This window comes from Salmo trutta, chromosome 39 (assembly GCF_901001165.1).
Source record: "Salmo trutta chromosome 39, fSalTru1.1, whole genome shotgun sequence".
Classification (NCBI taxonomy): Eukaryota; Metazoa; Chordata; class Actinopteri; order Salmoniformes; family Salmonidae; genus Salmo; species Salmo trutta.
Window position 1 is genome coordinate 2801048 of NC_042995.1, and position 21020 is coordinate 2822067.

Below are 21020 nucleotides of genomic sequence, written 5' to 3' on the forward strand. Positions count from 1 at the left end.
ACCACAGTATTGAGACAGTCCTCTATATAGTTCCACAGTCAGACCACAGTATTGAGACGGTCCTCTATATAGTACCACAGTCAGACCACAGTATTGAGACAGTCCTCTATATAGTTCCACAGCCAGACCACAGTATTGAGACGGTCCTCTATATAGTACCACAGTCAGACCACAGTATTGAGACGGTCCTCTATATAGTTCCACAGCCAGACCACAGTATTGAGACGGTCCTCTATATAGTACCACAGTCAGACCACAGTATTGAGACGGTCCTCTATATAGTTCCACAGTCAGACCACAGTATTGAGACAGTCCTCTATATAGTACCACAGTCAGACCACAGTATTGAGACAGTCCTCTATATAGTACCACAGTCAGACCACAGTATTGAGACAGTCCTCTATATAGTACCACAGTCAGACCACAGTATTGAGACAGTCCTCTATATAGTTCCACAGTCAGACCACAGTATTGAGACAGTCCTCTATATAGTACCACAGTCAGACCACAGTATTGAGACAGTCCTCTATATAGTACCACAGTCAGACCACAGTATTGAGACAGTCCTCTATATAGTACCACAGTCAGACCACAGTATTGAGACAGTCCTCTATATAGTTCCACAGTCAGACCACAGTATTGAGACAGTCCTCTATATAGTACCACAGTCAGACCACAGTATTGAGACAGTCCTCTATATAGTACCACAGTCAGACCACAGTATTGAGACAGTCCTCTATATAGTACCACAGTCAGACCACAGTATTGAGACAGTCCTCTATATAGTTCCACAGTCAGACCACAGTATTGAGACAGCCCTCTATATAGTACCACAGTCAGACCACAGTATTGAGACAGTCCTCTATATAGTTCCACAGTCAGACCACAGTATTGAGACAGTCCTCTATATAGTTCCACAGTCAGACCACAGTATTGAGACAGTCCTCTATATAGTACCACAGTCAGACCACAGTATTGAGACAGTCCTCTATATAGTACCACAGTCAGACCACAGTATTGAGACAGTCCTCTATATAGTACCACAGTCAGACCACAGTATTGAGACAGTCCTCTATATAGTTCCACAGTCAGACCACAGTATTGAGACAGTCCTCTATATAGTACCACAGTCAGACCACAGTATTGAGACGGTCCTCTATATAGTACCACAGTCAGACCACAGTATTGAGACAGTCCTCTATATAGTTCCACAGTCAGACCACAGTATTGAGACAGTCCTCTATATAGTACCACAGTCAGACCACAGTATTGAGACGGTCCTCTATATAGTACCACAGTCAGACCACAGTATTGAGACGGTCCTCTATATAGTTCCACAGTCAGACCACAGTATTGAGACGGTCCTCTATATAGTACCACAGTCAGACCACAGTATTGAGACAGTTCTCTATATAGTTCCACAGTCAGACCACAGTATTGAGACAGTTCTCTATATAGTTCCACAGTCAGACCACAGTATTGAGACGGTCCTCTATATAGAACCACAGTCAGACCACAGTATTGAGACGGTCCTCTATATAGTTCCACAGTCAGACCACAGTATTGAGACAGTCCTCTATATAGAACCACAGTCAGACCACAGTATTGAGACGGTCCTCTATATAGTTCCACAGTCAGACCACAGTATTGAGACAGTCCTCTATATAGTACCACAGTCAGACCACAGTATTGAGACAGTCCTCTATATAGTTCCACAGTCAGACCACAGTATTGAGACGGTCCTCTATATAGTACCACAATCAGACCACAGTATTGAGACGGTCCTCTATATAGTACCACAGTCAGACCACAGTATTGAGACAGTCCTCTATATAGTTCCACAGTCAGACCACAGTATTGAGACGGTCCTCTATATAGTACCACAATCAGACCACAGTATTGAGACGGTCCTCTATATAGTACCACAGTCAGACCACAGTATTGAGACAGTCCTCTATATAGTTCCACAGTCAGACCACAGTATTGAGACGGTCCTCTATATAGTTCCACAGTCAGACCACAGTATTGAGACAGTCCTCTATATAGTTCCACAGTCAGACCACAGTATTGAGACGGTCCTCTATATAGTACCACAGTCAGACCACAGTATTGAGACAGTCCTCTATATAGTTCCACAGTCAGACCACAGTATTGAGACGGTCCTCTATATAGTTCCACAGTCAGACCACAGTATTGAGACAGTCCTCTATATAGTTCCACAGTCAGACCACAGTATTGAGACAGTCCTCTATATAGTACCACAGTCAGACCACAGTATTGAGACAGTCCTCTATATAGTACCACAGTCAGACCACAGTATTGAGACAGTCCTCTATATAGTACCACAGTCAGACCACAGTATTGAGACAGTCCTCTATATAGTACCACAGTCAGACCACAGTATTGAGACAGTCCTCTATATAGTTCCACAGTCAGACCACAGTATTGAGACAGTCCTCTATATAGTACCACTGTCAGACCACAGTATTGAAACAGTCCTCTATATAGTACCACAGTCAGACCACAGTATTGAGACAGTCCTGCACAGGGGCTTTTCAAAACACACAGGAAACAGGGAGAACAAGCACAAAACACAAAAGTGATTTTAATTCCCCTCTTGCTTTTGTTGTATAGTAGTATTAAAGTGTTCTCTTAAATTCTCTTTTAATTCTCCTTTTGACAAAATGAAAATAGGTCCCTCATCTAAAAATGAAAGTCTCAACAGACATAGACTGCGGGTCATAGCCGGCTCCGAGTGAAACCCAGAGAGCGTCACGTTTTTTAAGACCGGTGGGAGACAAGAGGGCGACCCTGCAACATGTGCTCACTGAACTTTAGCTCCTTCTCTTCCTGTAGGATGCCCCTCACTCTGACTGAGAGAGCCACACACAATACAGACAATGAGAGGCTGGGGATCAACAGATGCATCAGCCTTTGTTTTGGCCCAAACTCCAGAGAGGAGAGGCGTGCATGCAGCCACTACCCACTTTGGGAAGGTACAGATACATGAATCAATACCAATACTCTCTCTCTCTGTGTGTGTGTGTGTGTGTGTGTGTGTGTGTGTGTGTGTGTGTGTGTGTGTGTGTGTGTGTGTGTGAGAGAGAGAGAGAGAGAGAGAAAGAAAATAGAGATATTTGTCATAGTTTACAAAACATAGGAGTAAACTGTTGGGAATCCATTCTGCAAACAGTCTTCAATGGAAAAGTTATTGTGACATCAGTGGTAGATTTTACAGGACTGTAAATAACATAGCCTAACAACAGTTGGGTCTTAGGGTGACAATTGTAATTTGCTATCAGATGGTGTTGTGATTGTGTTGTCCTAGAACTCTCAAGCACATGCTGCACATGAACACAGACTCACTCACAACACTCTGAAATATGATTTGCTGGGCTAAAATCTGGTTCCTAACCATCTACAGGTAAGACAACCAACATGCTAATATCATGGTATTGCGCTTATTACCAATTGTACAGGTGCTGCTGGTCGCCTAGTGGTTAGAGCATTGGGCAAGTAAGTGAAAGGTTGCTGCATCGAATCCCCGAGCTGACAAGGTAAAAATCTGTCGTTCTGCCCCTGAACAAGGCAGTTAACCCACTGTTCCTAGGCCGTGAATAAGAATGTGTTATTAACTGTCTTGCCTAGTTAAATAACGTTTTTTAAAAAAAATAGCATGTAATATCGCATGAATTCACAAGGGGGCACACATGTACCAAGGCATCTTTCTGAATTACCATGACTACGGCAAACAGGTGTCTGAGCTGTTGTTGTTGCTGCTTACGTCAGTTTCAGAGCGTTTAACAATAAGCTAGCTAGCTGCATAGTTAGCTACTAAAGTTTAAACCTTTGCTGATAGAGCAGGGTATGCACATCGACTTGGTATGAAGACATTGCTCTAGTCTTCTCTCCTCCTCAGTCCTCTTCCCTAGAAATTCTGTGAGAGTTGTGCTATGTTCAGGAAAACTGTCTGGAAGATTACCGTGAGTGATGCAGTTAGCTGGCACCAGGACGAAGCCCTGAACACGACCACACCTTGGGGTGCTCTGCAACAACTGCAGGGCCTGCTTCATCACTGGCAAGTGCTTCAAGTAAGTCTTGTTGTCATAATGCCCAGGCCCAATAGACCTTGAGCTCGAATTTACATACTTTTCCCCCATCCACTTACCTATACTGTTGTGGATCAACTATTAATGTCTATGACTTCCCTTTACGTGCAGTCTGCTGGTACTATCACCTTTGCGAAGACTGTATAAGAAGGTGCTGTCACCCTCAGCATCCGTTTGCCATACGTACGGTAAGCAGTCTTCAGTTAGACTCTGTGAGCATTTTTGCATATATTTGTGTCAGGAAGTAGACATGATAAAATTATGACCTCAGCTATTATGTCCATCAGAAAAGGACTGAGAAGTGGCTGTCCTTGGGTCAGCGTGTGTTCAACACACTGGGTGAACCAAGTGAGATGACCACTCAGTCAGTTGGTGACAGGTGAGCACTGGAATCTCTGTAAGAACCCTGTATAAATAGATTATTATGCTCAGTGCCTGAACACACTGAATGACATGTAGACAGTGCTAAAATGCAAAGATGTTGTCACACATACAGGCTGTTACACTTTACAACCTGCTGCAATAAGCATTGTGATTCATATTTAAGTGCAGTTAATTACATTTTTATTTTTAATAGATCTTTTATTGTCACGTACACCATATAGGAACAGTGACATGTGTTGTTTTGCAGGGTCAGCCATAGTAATACAGCACCCCTGGAGCAAATTAGGGTTAAGAGCCTTGCTCAAGGGTAGAGATTTTTTCACTGGCATTCGAACCAGCGACCTTTCCGTTACTAGCCCAACGTTCTAACCGCTAAGCTAACTGCCGAACCAGCGACCTTTCCGTTACTAGCCCAACGTTCTAACCGCTAAGCTACCTGCCGAACCAGCGACCTCTCCGTTACTAGCCCAACGTTCTAACCGCTAAGCTACCTGCCGAACCAGCGACCTCTCCGTTACTAGCCCAACGTTCTAACCGCTAAGCTACCTGCCGAACCAGCGACCTTTCCGTTACTAGCCCAACGTTCTAACCGCTAAGCTACCTGCCGAACCAGCGACCTTTCCGTTACTAGCCCACCGTTCTAACCGCTAAGCTACCTGCCGAACCAGCGACCTTTCCGTTACTAGCTCAACGTTCTAACCGCTAAGCTACCTGCCGAACCAGCGACCTCTCCGTTACTAGCCCAACGTTCTAACCGCTAAGCTACCTGCCGAACCAGCGAGCTTTCCGTTACTAGCCCAACGTTCTAACCGCTAAGCTACCTGCCGAACCAGCGACCTTGCCGTTACTAGCCCAACGTTCTAACCGCTAAGCTACCTGCCGAACCAGCGACCTCTCCGTTACTAGCCCAACGTTCTAACCGCTAAGCTACCTGCCGAACCAGCGACCTCTCCGTTACTAGCCCAACGTTCTAACCGCTAAGCTACCTGCCTTTAAAATATAGCCCATGAGTCTCTGGTTTCCTTTCCCCCTTCAGCATGATTCCTGTTGAGAGTGACCCACTGCCAGAGCACCTGGTCAGGAGCCTCCTTTCGGTCAGGGTGAGGAGAGGCTGCCCCCTGCTGGACCCTGGGCAGCAGTGTAGGATCTGCCTGAAGAGCTTCCAGCAAGGGCAGCAGGCCAGACACCTGCCCTGCCATCACAGGGTAAAGACTTAACTCAAATGATCCTGTCACCACTAAGTAATGAGTTAGGTAAACGGGCCCTGACATGTTCTGCCACCACAAGGTTAAGAGTTAGATAAACTGCCCTGACCTGGGCCTTCCGAGTGGCGCAGTGGTCTAAGGCACTGCATCGCCCTTCTTTGGACACTGTGTTAACTGACCTCCAGACGAGCTTCAATGCCATACAACTCTCCTTCCTTGGCCTCCAACTGCTCTTAAATGCAAGTAAAACTAAATGCATGCTCTTCAACCGATCGCTGTCTGCACCTGCCCACCCGTCCAGCATCACTACTCTGGACGGTTCTGACTTAGAAATGTGGACAACAACAAATACCTAGGTGTCTGGTTAGACTGTAAACTCTCCTTCCAGACTCACATTAAACATCTCCAATCCAAGATTAAATCTAGAATTGGCTTCCTATTTCGCAACAAAGCATTCTTCACACATGCTGCCAAACATACCCTCGTAAAACTGACTATCCTACCGATCCTTGACTTCGGCGATGTCATTTACAAAATAGCCTCCAACACTCTACTCAGAAAATTGGATGCAGTCTATCACAGTGCCATCTGTTTTGTCACCAAAGCCCCATATACTACCCACCACTGCGACCTGTACGCTCTCGTTGGCTGGCCCTCGCTTCATATTCGTTGCCAAACCCACTAGCTCCAGGTTATCTACAAGTCTCTGCTAGGTAAAGCCCCGCCTTATCTCAGCTCACTGGTCACCATAGCAACACCCACCCATAGCACGCGCTCCAGCAGGTATATCTCACTGGTCATCCCGAAAGCCAATTCTTCCTTTGGCCGCCTTTCCTTCCAGTTCTCTGCTGCCAATGACTGGAACGAACTGCAAAAATCACTGAAACTGGAAACACTTATCTCCCTCACTAGCTTTAAGCACCAGCTGTCAGAGCAGCTCACAGATCAGTGCACCTGTACATAGCCCATCTATAATTTAGCCCAAACTACTACCTCTTCCCCTACTGTATTTATTTATTTTATTTATTTTGCTCCTTTGCACCATATTATTTATATTTTAACTTTGAACTTTCTTCAAACTACAAATCTACCATTCCAGTGTTTTTTCTTGCTATACTTTATTTACTTTGCCACCATGGCATTTTTTGCCTTTACCTCCCTTATCTCACATCATTTGCTCACATTGTATATAGTCTTATTTTTTTTTCTTCTACTGCATCATTGATTGTATGTTGTTTTACTCCATGTGTAACTCTGTGTTTTTGTATGTTGTCGAACTGCTTTGCTTTATCTTGGCCAGGTCGCAATTGTAAATGAGAACTTGTTCTCAACTTGCCTACCTGGTTAAATAAAGGTGAAATAAATAAATAAAAAAATATACAGGTGGTACCGGTACCGAGTCAATGTGAGGAGACTATATACAGGTGGTACCGATACAGAGTCAATGTGAGGAGACTATATACAGGGGGGTACCGATACAGAGTCAATGTGGAGACTATATACAGGGGGGTACCGGTACAGAGTCAATGTGGAGACTATATACAGGGGGTACCGATACAGAGTCAATGTGAGGAGACTATATACAGGTGGTACCGATACAGAGTCAATGTGGAGACTATATACAGGTGGTACCGATACAGAGTCAATATGAGGAGACTATATACAGGTGGTACCGGTACAGAGTCAATGTGAGGAGACTATATACAGGGGGTACCGGTACAGAGTCAATGTGAGGAGACTATATACAGGTGGTACCGGTACAGAGTCAATGTGAGGAGACTATATACAGGTGGTACCGATACAGAGTCAATGTGAGGAGACTATATACAGGTGGTACCGATACAGAGTCAATGTGAGGAGACTATATACAGGTGGTACCGGTACAGAGTCAATGTGAGGAGACTATATACAGGGGGTACCGATACAGAGTCAATGTGTGGAGACTATATACAGGGGGTACCGGTACAGAGTCAATGTGGAGACTATATACAGGTGGTACCGGTACAGAGTCAATGTGAGGAGACTATATACAGGTGGTACCGGTACAGAGTCAATGTGAGGACACTATATACAGGTGGTACCAATACCGAGTCAATGTGGAGACTATATACAGGTGGTACCGATACAGAGTCAATGTGGAGACTATATACAGGTGGTACCGATACAGAGTCAATGTGAGGAGACTATATACAGGTGGTACCGGTACAGAGTCAATGTGGAGACTATATACAGGGGGTACCGATACAGAGTCAATGTGAGGAGACTATATACAGGTGGTACCGGTACAGAGTCAATGTGGAGACTATATACAGGGGGTACCGATACAGAGTCAATGTGAGGAGACTATATACAGGGGTTACCGGTACAGAGTCAATGTGAGGAGACTATATACAGGTGGTACCGGTACAGAGTCAATGTGAGGAGACTATATACAGGTGGTACCGGTACAGAGTCAATGTGAGGAGACTATATACAGGTGGTACCGATACAGAGTCAATGTGAGGAGACTATATACAGGTGGTACCGATACAGAGTCAATGTGAGGAGACTATATACAGGTGGTACCGATACAGAGTCAATGTGAGGAGACTATATACAGGTGGTACCGATACAGAGTCAATGTGAGGAGACTATATACAGGTGGTACCGATACAGAGTCAATGTGAGGAGACTATATACAGGTGGTACCGATACAGAGTCAATGTGAGGAGACTTTATACAGGTGGTACCGATACAGAGTCAATGTGAGGAGACTATATACAGGGGGTACCGGTACAGAGTCAATGTGCGGAGACTATATACAGGTGGTACCGGTACAGAGTCAATGTGAGGACACTATATACAGGTGGTACCGATACAGAGTCAATGTGGAGACTATATACAGGTGGTACCGGTACAGAGTCAATGTGAGGAGACTATATACAGGTGGTACCGATACAGAGTCAATGTGGAGACTATATACAGGTGGTACCGATACAGAGTCAATGTGAGGAGACTATATACAGGGGGTACCGATACAGAGTCAATGTGAGGAGACTATATACAGGTGGTACCGGTACAGAGTCAATGTGAGGAGACTATATACAGGTGGTACCGGTACAGAGTCAATGTGAGGAGACTATATACAGGGGGTACCGGTACAGAGTCAATGTGAGGAGACTATATACAGGTGGTACCGGTACAGAGTCAATGTGGAGACTATATACAGGTGGTACCGGTACAGAGTCAATGTGAGGAGACTATATACAGGGGGTACCGATACAGAGTCAATGTGAGGAGACTATATACAGGTGGTACCGATACAGAGTCAATGTGGAGACTATATACAGGGGGTACCGGTACAGAGTCAATGTGAGGAGACTATATACAGGGGGTACCGATACAGAGTCAATGTGGAGACTATATACAGGTGGTACCGATACAGAGTCAATGTGGAGACTATATACAGGTGGTACCGGTACAGAATCAATTTGCGGGGGCACCGGTTAGTTGAGGTAAACTGCACATGTAGGTAGAGTTATTAAAGTGACTATGCATAGATGACAACAGAGAGTAGCAGTGGTGTAAAGAAGGGGATGGGACTGCAAATATTCTGGGTAGCCATGTGACTAGATGTCTAGCCTATGTGTGGGTGTCTGTAGGTGCTGGCTGTAGTGCAGGAGGACCATGTGTTTGGCTCAGCTGAGACAGCCGTTCGTTCCTGCTTCAGTGGGGTAAGTGTGTGTGTGATCGTCAGTAGCAAATGAGTACAATCCCCTGTCAACAAGAATGATTTATGACCTATTACTTAATGTGTACTGATAAGAAACTTAGGGGGGGGTAAGGGGGGGTTGGTCATGGGGTTAGGAGGAGTTATGGGGGGTTGGTCATGGGGTTAGGGGGTGGTTGGTTATGGGGTTGGGAGGGTTGGTCATGGGGTTGAGGGGGTTGGTCATGGGGTTAGGGGGTGGTTGGTTATGGGGTTAGGGGGTGGTTGGTTATGGGGTTGGGAGGGTTGGTCATGGGGTTGGGGGGGTTGGTCATCGGGTTAGGGGGTGGTTGGTTATGGGGTTGGTCATGGGGTTAGGGGGTGGTTGGTTATGGGGTTGGGGGGGTTGGTCATGGGGTCAGTGGGTGGTTGGTTATGGGGTTAGGGGGTGGTTGGTTATGGGGTTGGGAGGGTTGGTCATGGGGTTAGGGGGTGGTTGGTTATGGGGTTGGGAGGGTTGGTCATGGAGTTGGGGGGGTTGGTCATGGGGTTAGGGGGTGGTTGGTTATGGGGTTGGGAGTGTTGGTTATGGGGTTGGGGGGTTGGTCATTGGGTTAGGGGGTGGTTGGTCATGGGGTTGGTCATGGGGTTAGGTGGGGTTGGTTATGGGGTTAGGAGGGGTTGGTTATGGGGTTAGGAGGAGTTGGGGGGTGGTTATGGGGTTAGGAGGAGTTAGGGGGGGTTGGTCATGGGGTTAGGAGGAGTTGGGGGGGTTGGTTATGGGGTTAGGTGGGGTTGGTTATGGGGTTAGGTGGGGTTGGTTATGGGGTTAGGTGGGGTTGGTTATGGGGTTAGGAGGGGTTGGTCATGGGGTTAGGTGGGGTTGGGGGGGTTGGTTATGGGGTTAGGAGGGGTTGGTCATGGGGTTAGGAGGAGTTAGGAGGGGTTGGTCATGGGGTTAGGAGGGGTTGGTCATGGGGTTAGGAGGAGTTAGGAGGGGTTGGTCATGGGGTTAGGTGGGGTTGGTTATGGGGTTAGGTGGGGTTGGTTATGGGGTTAGGAGGGGTTGGTCATGGGGTTAGGTGGGGTTGGGGGGGTTGGTTATGGGGTTAGGTGGGGTTGGTTATGGGGTAGGAGGGGTTGGTCATGGGGTTAGGTGGGGTTGGGGGGGTTAGTTATGGGGTTAGGAGGGGTTGGTCATGCGGTTAGGGGGGAGTTGGTTATGGCCAAGGGTTTAAGTCCGTCAAGATCCCTAGATCTGTGACTAAATGACTTAATAAATGACAGAAGACATACTTTAGAGGTCACTACAGGTGTTTACAACACCCCTCTCACACCCCTCCTTGGCTTTATTTATTTATGACTACATGTTTTGAGTTTGACCCATCTTTGGATCCGTTCCCTAGATCACAACATCTATGAGTAAATGATCCATCCGGTTTACAGGAGAATAGGGTCAGGAGAATAGGGTTAGGTTCAGGAGAATAGGGTTAGGAGAACAGTGTCAGGAGAATAGGGTTAGGAGAACAGGGTCAGGAGAACAGGGACAGGAGAACAGGGACAGGAGAATAGGGTTAGGAGAACAGGGTCAGGGTCAAGAGAACAGGGTCAGGAGAACAGGGTCAGGGTTAGGAGAACAGGGACAGGAGAATAGGGTTAGGGTTAGGAGAACAGGGTCAGGAGAACAGAGACAGGAGAACAGAGTTAGGAGAATAGGGTCAGGAGAACAGGGTTAAGAGAACAGGGTTAGGATTAGGAGAACAGGGTTAGGATTAGGAGAACAGGGTTAGGGTTAGGAGAACAGGGTTAGGGTTAGGAGAACAGGGTCAGGAGAACAGGGTTCGGAGAACAGGTTTCGGGTCAGGAGAACAGGGACAGGAGAACAGGGTTAAGAGAATAGGGTTAGGGTTAGGAGAACAGGGTTAGGGTTAGGAGAACAGGGTCAGGAGAACAGGGTTAAGAGAATAGGGTTAGGGTTAGGAGAACAGAGTTAGGGTTAGGAGAACAGGGTCAGGAGAACAGGGTTAGGGTCAGGAGAACAGGGTTAGGAAAACAGGGTCAGGAGAACAGGGTTAGGGTCAGGAGAACAGGGTTAGGAAAACAGGGTCAGGAGAACAGGGTTAGGGTCAGGAGAACAGGGTTATGAAAACAGGGTTAAGAGAACAGGGTTAGGAGAATACATTCTTCTTTTCTTTTTCCATTATTTTTGATAGTACTCATTTACAACTGTAATCACATGTAGATGATGAGCGTTTATGTAAATAATCAGCAGTTAGATAGATGCTGAAGGTGTTTGTGTGTGTGTGTAGGTGCTGAGTGCGTGTGTTTGTGAGGAGCATGTCCTCTCATGGCTGCAGTGTGAGCCCCACCCTGTACCGCCTGTCAGTCAGCGAGAACGTCACACACTCCGTCTGCTGCCACACCTGCAAGGCCTACCCCATCACTGGACTTAGGTGTGTGTCTGTGCTCCATTTGTAGGTTTTTTGCTGCATGATGTGTGTGTGTCTGTAATGTGTGTGTCTGTTTGTCTCAGACTCTTGCTCTGTGTTGTAGGTATCGCTGTATGAAGTGTGTGAACCTTCATCTGTGCCAAACCTGCTTCCTGACAGAGAGACACACGAGAAAACACAAGAGCTCCCACCCAGTGCTGGAGCACTGCACTCAGGTACACACACACACACACACACACACACACACACACACACACACACACACTTGTGATTGACGGTTGTGTTTCGTCTCCAGTCATCCTGGAAAGAATCCCTAGCCTCATTAGCATACAGCGCCCGCCACGCCTTGTTACCACGGCAATACACACACAGGGTGGCAGAGAGGAGAAGGGGCCTAATCAGGGCGGAGTCACGAGGGGAGCCGCAGACGAGGTAGACCAATCAGAGATGGACCTGAAAAACTTTTGTTTTAGTTTAAAGAAAAACGTTTGTTTTAGTTTAAATAAAGAGTAATACATGTTTCCATTGTATTTTCTGTGTTTACAGCTTCACTACCCCTGACCCTTCACCTCAGTCTGCCGCTGAGGACACACCCCCTAACGACAGAGCCCCTCCCACTAATCCTCTCCAACTGCTGGCCACACCCCCAGCTGTTTGGACCAGGAAGGCATCTAAAGCCCTGCAAACTGAGGAAGAGCAGGAGGAAGCACAGCCACAGGTGACCTTTCACCTCTACCCCTCTCCCTTCACACCTCACCTCTCAGCCCAGTGGATTTTTAGTTTGGTTCATATTTATGCTAAATGAATCTTCAGAAGATTATTGATGCGCTCCACTAGATCCTCTATTGATTAATGTCTGTTGTTTCTGTCCCCAGAGGATAGACTCTGTCCTCATTAAGGACAACAGGGACCTGCAGAGGGACAAACGGTGAGCCTCAATCACTGTAGCACTCTAACCTCCTAACCTAGCACCTAACCTATAGTCTGGGTGATGCTCATTGTGTGTGTGTGTGTGTGTGTGTGTGTGTGTGTGTGTGTGTGTGTGTGTGTGTGTGTGTGTGTGTGTGTGTGTGTGTGTGTGTGTGTGTGTGTGTGTGTGCGTGCGTGTGTGTGCAGGCTGCTGGAGAGGGAGCTGCAGGTATGGAGGGTAACGGTTCAGTCGGAGCAGGGCTCGCTGGAGGACCGCTGCTCTGAGATGGAGGCCAACATGGACACTCTGAGACAACACAACCTCAGACTGCAGGACATGCTCTCACAGGTAGACACACACACACACAACCTCAGACTGCAGGACATGATCTCACAGGTAGACACACACACACAACCTCAGACTGCAGGACATGCTCTCACAGGTAGACACACACACACACACAACCTCAGACTGCAGGACATGCTCTCACAGGTAGACACACACACACACACAACCTCAGACTGCAGGACATGCTCTCACAGGTAGACACACACACACACAACCTCAGACTGCAGGACATACTCTCACAGGTAGACACACACACACACAACCTCAGACTGTAGGACATGCTCTCACAGGTAGACACACACACACACACAACCTCAGACTGCAGGACATGCTCTCACAGGTAGACACACACACACACAACCTCAGACTGCAGGACATACTCTCACAGGTAGACACACACACACACACACAAACTCAGGCTGCAGGATATGCTCACAGGTAGACACACACACACACACACATGTATGCATGTTCACACACACACACACACACAATCTCAGACTACAGGCCTGACTCTAAAATGTCCCTCTTCCTTTCAACAGGCTCTTAGCATGTCAGGGACACATGCTGACGTCATGCCTCATGCTAATGTCATCCCACATGCTGACGTCATGCCTCATGCTAATGTCATCCCACATGCTGACGTCATGCCTCATGCTAATGTCATCCCACATGCTGACGTCATCCCTCATGCTAATGTCATCCCACATGCTGACGTCATGCCTCATGCTAATGTCATCCCACATGCTGACGTCATGCCTCATGCTAATGTCATCCCACATGCTGACGTCATGCCTCATGCTAATGTCATCCCACATGCTGACGTCATGCCTCATGCTAATGTCATCCCACATGCTGACGTCATGCCTCATGCTAATGTCATCCCACATGCTGACGTCATGCCTCATGCTAATGTCATCCCACATGCTGACGTCATGCCTCATGCTAATGTCATCCCACATGCTGACGTCATCCCACATGCTAATGTCATCCCACATGCTAAATACAGGCCAGAGAGAGACATAGCCTGTCCTGTAGAGTCCCAGAGCTCTGCATCTTCCTCTGGATCCAGAGAAAGAGAGAGAGAAGAGGAGGAGGAGGAGAGGGAAGAGGAGGGAAGAGGAGGCGAGGGTAGAGGAGGAAGAATGTTACACAGCAAAGATGCAGAGGAATGAGATGAAGACAGAAGATCAGAGAGGTGATGATGATGATGAAGAGGAGGAGCAGACTGACTCAGTCACAGAGACTCACACTCCCACAATGCACGGGAGAATTACCTCTAACCCACAGCCCTGTGATGGGCAGGTCACTGGGCCAATGAAAGACCAGTGTCTCTGAAGAGGAGTATTCTGGGATGTGTAGTTTAGTGGAGGAGGAGCGACTGTGTGAGCTGGTGCAACGACTAATAAGTGAGCTGTCGCTACACACTCACACACATACAGGTGAGTTTACGAATGAGCTCTCTCTAGTTCTACACACTACTACACTTATGTGTGTGTAGTTGTGTGAAGGTGTGTAGATGTGTGTATTAAGGTATGAGTATGTTTGTCCAGACTGCAGACGGGAGTTGGAGTTGTTGGAGGCTGCAGAGGAAGTGGGGGACTCAGTGTGTCATCTCGTCTATGCAGTGAACACACACTCCGTCCCAAACGCACACACTCCATGCCCCATCCTCCGACACAACCACGGGCCAGAGCATGTATCCAGAAGGCTTCTCTAGACTTTGAAGCCCGATGACGTGAGTTATTGTGTAAATTCCATACTTTCCTGTGTAATACATATGAAACGTATATTTGTATGAAGTAGAGTTGTACTGAAATGATTCTGCTCTTTCATTAGAGAAACCTATGACAAAATGTTTTAATTCACGTACATTATTTATTAAATAAACAAGCTTTTGACAAAGTCCTTATAAACGTAAAAAAATATCCTGATTGTAAAAAATTAAACTGAGAACACAACAACCACCATGTCAAAACAGACAGCTTGAAAAACATCCTGCTAACTATTCTGCTGCTGGTTTCTGTGCAAAACATGACCGTATGAGAGGATGGGAAGCAGAGAGAGGAAGAGGTAATCTCTCCTCCACTTCTCTACATTCTCTCTCACCCCATCTCTTCAGAGAGCCAGGGTACATCTCAATAGATGCTCCTTGTCTCCTCTCTTTCATCTGCACTGAAAGCAGGACAGGAGAAAGCAATGTGAAAACCGTCAAGGTCTCAGGTAGAATTGTAATGAAGTGGAGCAGACATAGCTCTTATCATGTGAATTAGTAACATATGTATCTGCTACATTATGAACATTCACCCTGCTAAACACGCCCATGTTATTTCATGTCAGAGCGTCTGGAGGAAAGGAGACAAGGAAAGGAAGCCACTGTAGACTGTTGAGATGCATCCTGTCATCTCCTCACTCTCCTCCTCAGTGTCCGGGTGGGCAGTGGAACATGGGTTTGTCGGGGGGACGACCGGCGGCTTGGTGTTCTGATGGCCTGTTTCAGAGGGGTGGAAGTGACCCCCCTGGCTGGGCTTTTGGGCCTTGGGAGTTTCTTACTCTCTGCGACCCGTCTCGAGGGCCCTTTCCTGGGCTCGACTGTGGGAGAGAGGTCCTGGGGTGGTGGGGGTTTAGGTGGAGGGCTGATTTGAGGTGGTCGCCCCCTTTTCGAGTTGCGTCTTGCTGGTTGCCGTTCTCCCCTACCCCCTCTTGTCCAAGGCCTGTACGGAGAAGAGTGCTCTTTCTCAGGGGTTAGAGGTCGGTCCGTCTTTAACTTCCGTTCCCGTCCTCCTCCTCTCCGCCTCCGCTGCCGGGTCACTTCTGGGTTAGAGTTTGTGTCGGGAGAGAGCGTGCTCAGTAGAAATAGGCTGCTATTGGACAGAGAGGAGCGGCTGAAGGGCGTAGTCACAGATGACCCTGCCTCCGATGAACCCTGACCTTCAGCCCCAAATGACCCCCCTGCCTCTAAGAGTGACCCTGACGCCACACTGTCCCCGCTGCGACCCCTCCTCCTACCCCCCGACCCATCTCTCCCTCCCTCTCCCCCCTGTCTCTCTGTATTGATGTCTGGACTCAGGCTCCTGAACAGTTGTCTGACCACGTGGGCCTGGGGGGGTCTGGGGAGGCCAGAGGAGGAGGGGGTGAGGTTCAAGCCCTTGGGGGGGGTCTTCAGAATGCGGTGGGTGGCAGGGTCATAGTACTTCAAAGGAACCCTTTTGTATTTGACCTTGGCCCCCACGTCGCCTTCACACCCGTCACATGACCTTTTCCTGCCGCGGTTGCCCCTGGCGATAGGTCTGAGGAGGGGCTTGGGGTCAAAGGGAGGGGTTTCGGGGGAGGAGAGGACATAGATCAGGGTGGTTTTGGGCTGCAGGGGGGTCATGATGCGGGAGTAGGAGACAGGCAGACGGAGAGAGCACAGCCTTGTCTTCACCTCTGGGGTCTTCTCCTGGTCAACGCCGGGGTCCTGACAGGGCAGCGTGAGGATGTCCGGGGATGTGCCTGTCTGGTCCAGTGTTCTCTGTCGGATGGTGGGGATGATGGCTGCTGTAGTCTGTGTCCCGTGGCTCACTTTGACCACCTGACACCTGGACGCCAGGCGATAACTCCTGCTAACTTTCCTCCGCCTAAGCACCTCCCTCCCCCTCATGTGGCATTCTGGGTTGTCATCTTCATTGTCATGGTCACCAAGGGGAACCCACCCCCCATCTTCCATCCCCTCCTTCTGGCCACGCCCCTTATCTCTGCTGCTCCGCTTCCCGTGCCTGTGAATGACATCATCAGAAATATGAACATGAGGAGAGAGAAAAGTAGCCGTTTGGTGGATTTCAATGATGTAGAAATACTCCTGATGAGTCAGGTCAGAATCTGGTCTGTGCGTACCTGGCGAGGGATTCGCTTTTGAAGTAGCAGAGGAACCTTCCTTGTCGGAACTCTCGGACCATGTTCTCCACCTTCTGCTCGTCCTCCAGCAGCACCTGGGTCCACGTCTTCCCCAGGAAGGACACGGGGATGTGGGGGAGTGCCGGGAGAATCTCCTCCACTGTTTGTTCCATTTCTCCCTCTGTCTCCCCCATCCCTGTCTCCCCCGCTGTCCTAGTCTCAGGGTTGAGGGCAGAATCCAGCTGGCTGGTGTACATCTGGTCCTCCATGTTCACCTGTACCTCCATGAGACAGGCCAGGGCCCTGCCCTCCTGCTCCCCACCCTGCCTTAAGCCCACTACCACAGGGATGTCCTTCCTCCACTCCTGCCCCCTCCCAATAGCCACCTGCACAGGGGTATCCCAGTCCTCAGTGTCATCCGAACCCACTCCCAGTGAGCCAGGGAGGCTAAGGTGGAAGCTGTCCGTATCCCCCCCTGTCCATATGTTGTGGTCCCTCTGGTGGTGGTGTGTGGGACTGCGGCCGTAGCAGTGTCTCTGGATCACCTCCTCTATTGTGTCCCCCTCAGGGTCGGAGTGGTCACTGGAGAACGCCTGCTCCTTCTGGGTCTCCCTCCGCCTCCAGGGGGGCACCCCCGCCCACGCGGCCCAGCCAGTGTTTACCGTCCGGGGCTTGGGGTCTGGGGTCCGGTCCCTCGGCTTGTAGGGAGGCTGGTTCTCTGGTGTTTCCTGGGTTCTCTGGTCCGTTGGGGTAGCACACAACTGTGGAGAAGCGGGGGAGCGGGGAGGATGGATGGAGGAAGAGGAGGAGTTGCTCCCTCTCTCTCTCCGCCGGTTGGTCTTCCTGTGTGCTTTCCGGTGGAGCGGAGGAGGGGTTTGCTTCTGGCTACAAGGTCTCGTGGGGTGTGTTGGTAAGTGGTCCGGGGAAGGTGTGTGTGAGTGAGTGCCTTCCCCAGAACTTGGTCTTATATCCTGGTCTGGAGCAGTTGGGGTTAACCTCTCTGACGCCGCCTTTCCCCCTCTACCTTCTTCTGGTTGGCTGGTCCTTGTTTCCGAGGCAACATCCGCTTCCTGTACGTAAACGAGCTGACAGGAAGAGTCGTCAGAGCTGGGCATGTGCTCTCGGGTTCCGAGCGACGTCCCGTCATCGTCGCTGGCGCAGAGATCCAATAGCTCCTCCCTGGGAACCAGCGGGCTGCTCAGAGACGGCAGGTCAGCGTGGGTGGGGCTTAAGACACACAGAACGGTAAATCAGAGGAAAGAGACTCGGGCTGACAGAAATAATACTGACAGGGATAGAGAGTTGAGGGTGATGTTAACGGATTGTGTGTGTGCGTTACCGAGGGTCGTTGTAGAGGTGCGGGTGATGCTGGATTACGTCCGATAGGAATCTCTCCATCAGGCTTCCAGAGGGGAAGTAGGTGCGAGGGCTATGAACCACCTCCCTGTGTCTGGGGCTTAGGATGTGCTGCTCCACGTTGTTGTAGAGTATCTGGCAGCAGCTGCAGTAGCCCTGTCTGGGGGGAGGAACTCTGGATGGCCCGGGCTGCTCCTCCTCCCTCTCCCCCCTTGAGAAGACAGAGAACACAACATGTAACACAACACAACTGATGTGGACACAACCAAAACATGATCACGACAAATAAACCCTGTGGGTGTTTGCTGACTCACCTGCTAACAGTGTCCATCTCCTTCTGTGGATCTGTCTGACCCTGCTCTGCATCTGTCAGACAAACAGACAGAACAGAACTTCATGTATCAGAGATAAGGACGTTCACTCCACAGCTAGCTTGAAATATCGCAAATGGTGCTATCGAATTGGATCCTTTTCTATAGCTGTCAAGCAGGCGGGAGGCCACGTGTGTTAGTGAGTTACAGGACCCTGGCTCAAACCCAGTCAGAGGCAAGTTCATAGAGGCAGCGCTATATGCTAAGCTAGCACACTGACGCCGTTTACGCTCAGACAACACAAACTTGCATGCACGCTCACAAGCATTTCGCTACACCCGCTATAACATCTGCTAAACACGTGTATGTAACAAATACAATTGGATTAGAGTTGGCTAGTAGTACTTTCTGTCCTCTTACCTTGAGCAGAGGGGGCAGACTGCTCGTCAGCGGGCATTTGGTGTTCTACATCTGAAAACACACACAAAGAGGAGACTAAAATATAAAAGTGTATCCTGTACATATAAAGTTGTGTGGCTTGTTGTGAAATAAATCATATCCAAAACACCAGAAACCAACTCACTCGCTGGAGGAGGAGTCAGGGAAGCTTCAGTCTCAGGCTGGCCAATCACATTATGTCAGATCAGTCTCCCATCTCCAAGGGCAACCTGATTCTGGACCAACTACTGAAGTAGTGACACATGACAATTAAAAGATGCGGCATTTCAGAGGTTATTTGCTTTTCCAGCATTGCCATAAGGATACAACAAAAGTTATCTGGCTAGTTTACAATTCCAATGTTATTGCTTAGGCCTACTGAGATCTGTATCTTGCATGTAGGCTATTTATTCCACGGCGCGTGGGGTGAAATCTGCGGATCGCGCGGAAGTTAAGTGGCTAGACAGCAAGCTCTGCCGTGATTGGTTGGAACGAGGACACGCTCGGCACAGAAAGAACACCTGGCCTTCTGCTCTGTCCTCGATTAGCTTTCTCTAAATAAATCACAATTTCACTTCTACAGCAAGGAGCTAGCTGGATGACTGCAATCTGCAACACTACTGATATGCATAAATAATAAACATAAGGTGTCTAGCAAGTAACGTAGTTTTAAAACAGTTGGGAAATAGCTGATCTCGTTATGCTAGCTAGCTAGTAGCAGCCTCGCTGACGTTAGCTAGCCATGCTTGCACGGGGAGATTCCGGGGCTAACAGCATGCTAGAGAAATATAATACAGCAGAGACCCGTTGGCAATTTTCACGAGTTCGTAAGTTTTCATATCCACACAAATATGCCTTCCCGCCTTTTCACCTGTTTCGTTATTCCATTCGGTTCTGTTCGACATCCGTATTTTGCTCTTCCCGGAGAAGTGACGTTACTCGGCTTGGCGGACACGAATTCCTACCGGTATCAGAGATTACGGAAGAGGAAGCAAGACATCCATCTCGCAAATATGTGCTGGTTCATATGTTAGTCAATGAACTATGCAGACCAGACAGATGTCGTATTTGTGTCTATAGGAGAGGCACCCCGTAAATTGCAACCCCCTAAACACCACGGAGTTGTGAGCGTTTCTCTTCAATGTAAACGACCTGAGTAAGAGCTTTATTCATCCACCAGCTTTGGTACAGCCATTGAACTATACTGTGGCAACATTATTCAAAGGGAAGTTGCACTGCTGAGTTTCTCACCTCGGGACCCCAGGTTGCCTTTGTGAAACATGTCTAAACCCAATTGTCATCTCCCAAGGTTAAATTGACTAAAGGGTAAATCATATTTTGAAATTAGCTATGCCCATCAACTCTTGGTTCATTGCAGGGTGACAGCTTTTAAGCTGTCATGTAACTTTAGGAGACCCAACCAAATGCACAGAACTTTTATGAATCTGCCACTTGGCTCACCCAGGCATCCCTATGGCAAGAAACAAACGTGTTTGAATAACTGTTCTATATAAGGGCTGAAGTAAGTCTCAGAGCTTATACTTTTGTCTTGAGATGGAAGTCAGTTAACCTTTGAAGCATTTGTGCTTATTACATTTACTGATGATACTCAACATGACCTAAGCCTGCGTTTAGAGTTCATTTGGTGTTTCTCCCAAAAACTACTCTAAATAGAAGACGCCCAACAAACCACTATGCTTCCTCTAAGTTATGTTACCGCTATACAGCTGAAAATACAATATTTGTTTATTGAATACATTTCAGCAGTTTAGATGGTACAATGATTCTCTACACAACTTGTTTTAGCAACCAGGAAATGGCAGAGGTACTTCAGCATATTGCACCTTTAGGACCAACAGAGAATGCAATTCACCAGCCGAGTTCTCCCCAAACACCAAAGTCTTTCCTCAAAAGCTACATAAACCAGGCAGTACCACTTGTCAGA

The 21020-nt window shown here is 48.3% G+C and overlaps 2 protein-coding genes across 6 annotated transcripts; one reads left to right on the forward strand and one right to left on the reverse strand.

The window, feature by feature from the left end:
• Positions 1 to 3693: 3693 nt before the first annotated feature.
• Positions 3694 to 15012, forward strand: LOC115179642 (uncharacterized). 3 transcript variants are annotated; one of them, XM_029741286.1, is made up of 13 exons: positions 3694 to 4091; positions 4221 to 4297; positions 4397 to 4488; positions 5530 to 5698; positions 9340 to 9411; positions 11696 to 11839; positions 11940 to 12051; positions 12132 to 12268; positions 12383 to 12554; positions 12712 to 12764; positions 12953 to 13094; positions 13637 to 14536; positions 14648 to 15012. In XM_029741286.1, exons 6-12 carry the CDS (start codon positions 11724 to 11726, stop codon positions 14267 to 14269), a joined length of 1365 nt encoding a protein of 454 aa, XP_029597146.1. In that variant the 5' UTR covers positions 3694 to 4091; positions 4221 to 4297; positions 4397 to 4488; positions 5530 to 5698; positions 9340 to 9411; positions 11696 to 11723; the 3' UTR covers positions 14270 to 14536; positions 14648 to 15012. The 3 variants fall into 3 exon arrangements, with proteins under 3 accessions (XP_029597146.1, XP_029597147.1, XP_029597148.1); XM_029741287.1 differs by lacking the exon at positions 9340 to 9411; XM_029741288.1 differs by lacking the exons at positions 3694 to 4091; positions 4221 to 4297; positions 4397 to 4488; positions 5530 to 5698 and having other exon boundaries at positions 9247 to 9411.
• Positions 14953 to 20806, reverse strand: LOC115179639 (uncharacterized). Of its 3 annotated transcripts, none has more exons than XM_029741283.1 (7): positions 19947 to 20806; positions 19221 to 19320; positions 19058 to 19108; positions 18641 to 18692; positions 18310 to 18537; positions 16971 to 18197; positions 14953 to 16852 (listed from the first exon to the last, which is right to left on the reverse strand). In XM_029741283.1, the coding sequence occupies exons 3-7, from the start codon at positions 19092 to 19094 to the stop codon at positions 15496 to 15498; spliced, it is 2901 nt and encodes a 966-aa protein (XP_029597143.1). In that variant the 5' UTR covers positions 19095 to 19108; positions 19221 to 19320; positions 19947 to 20806; the 3' UTR covers positions 14953 to 15495. The 3 variants fall into 3 exon arrangements, with proteins under 3 accessions (XP_029597143.1, XP_029597142.1, XP_029597144.1); XM_029741282.1 differs by having other exon boundaries at positions 19221 to 19323; XM_029741284.1 differs by having other exon boundaries at positions 19058 to 19132; positions 19221 to 19323.
• Between the last annotated feature and the right edge of the window lie 214 nt (positions 20807 to 21020).

What these genes read in the sequence shown, in the direction of transcription:
- LOC115179639 (XM_029741283.1), bottom strand. Translation starts at nt 19,094, where the DNA reads ATGCCCGCTGACGAGCAGTCTGCCCCCTCTGCTCAAG. An exon ending in GTCTGCCCCCTCTGCTCAAG is followed by an intron (nt 18,693 to 19,057) that starts GTAAGAGGACAG and finishes TTTGTCTGACAG; the next exon opens with ATGCAGAGCAGGGTCAGACA. An exon ending in CACCTCTACAACGACCCTCG is followed by an intron (nt 18,198 to 18,309) that starts GTAACGCACACA and finishes GTGTGTCTTAAG; the next exon opens with CCCCACCCACGCTGACCTGC.
- LOC115179642 (XM_029741286.1), top strand. Translation starts at nt 11,724, where the DNA reads ATGTCCTCTCATGGCTGCAGTGTGAGCCCCACCCTGTACCGCCTGTCA. An exon ending in TGCTGGAGCACTGCACTCAG is followed by an intron (nt 12,052 to 12,131) that starts GTACACACACAC and finishes TTTCGTCTCCAG; the next exon opens with TCATCCTGGAAAGAATCCCT. An exon ending in AGGAGGAAGCACAGCCACAG is followed by an intron (nt 12,555 to 12,711) that starts GTGACCTTTCAC and finishes TTCTGTCCCCAG; the next exon opens with AGGATAGACTCTGTCCTCAT.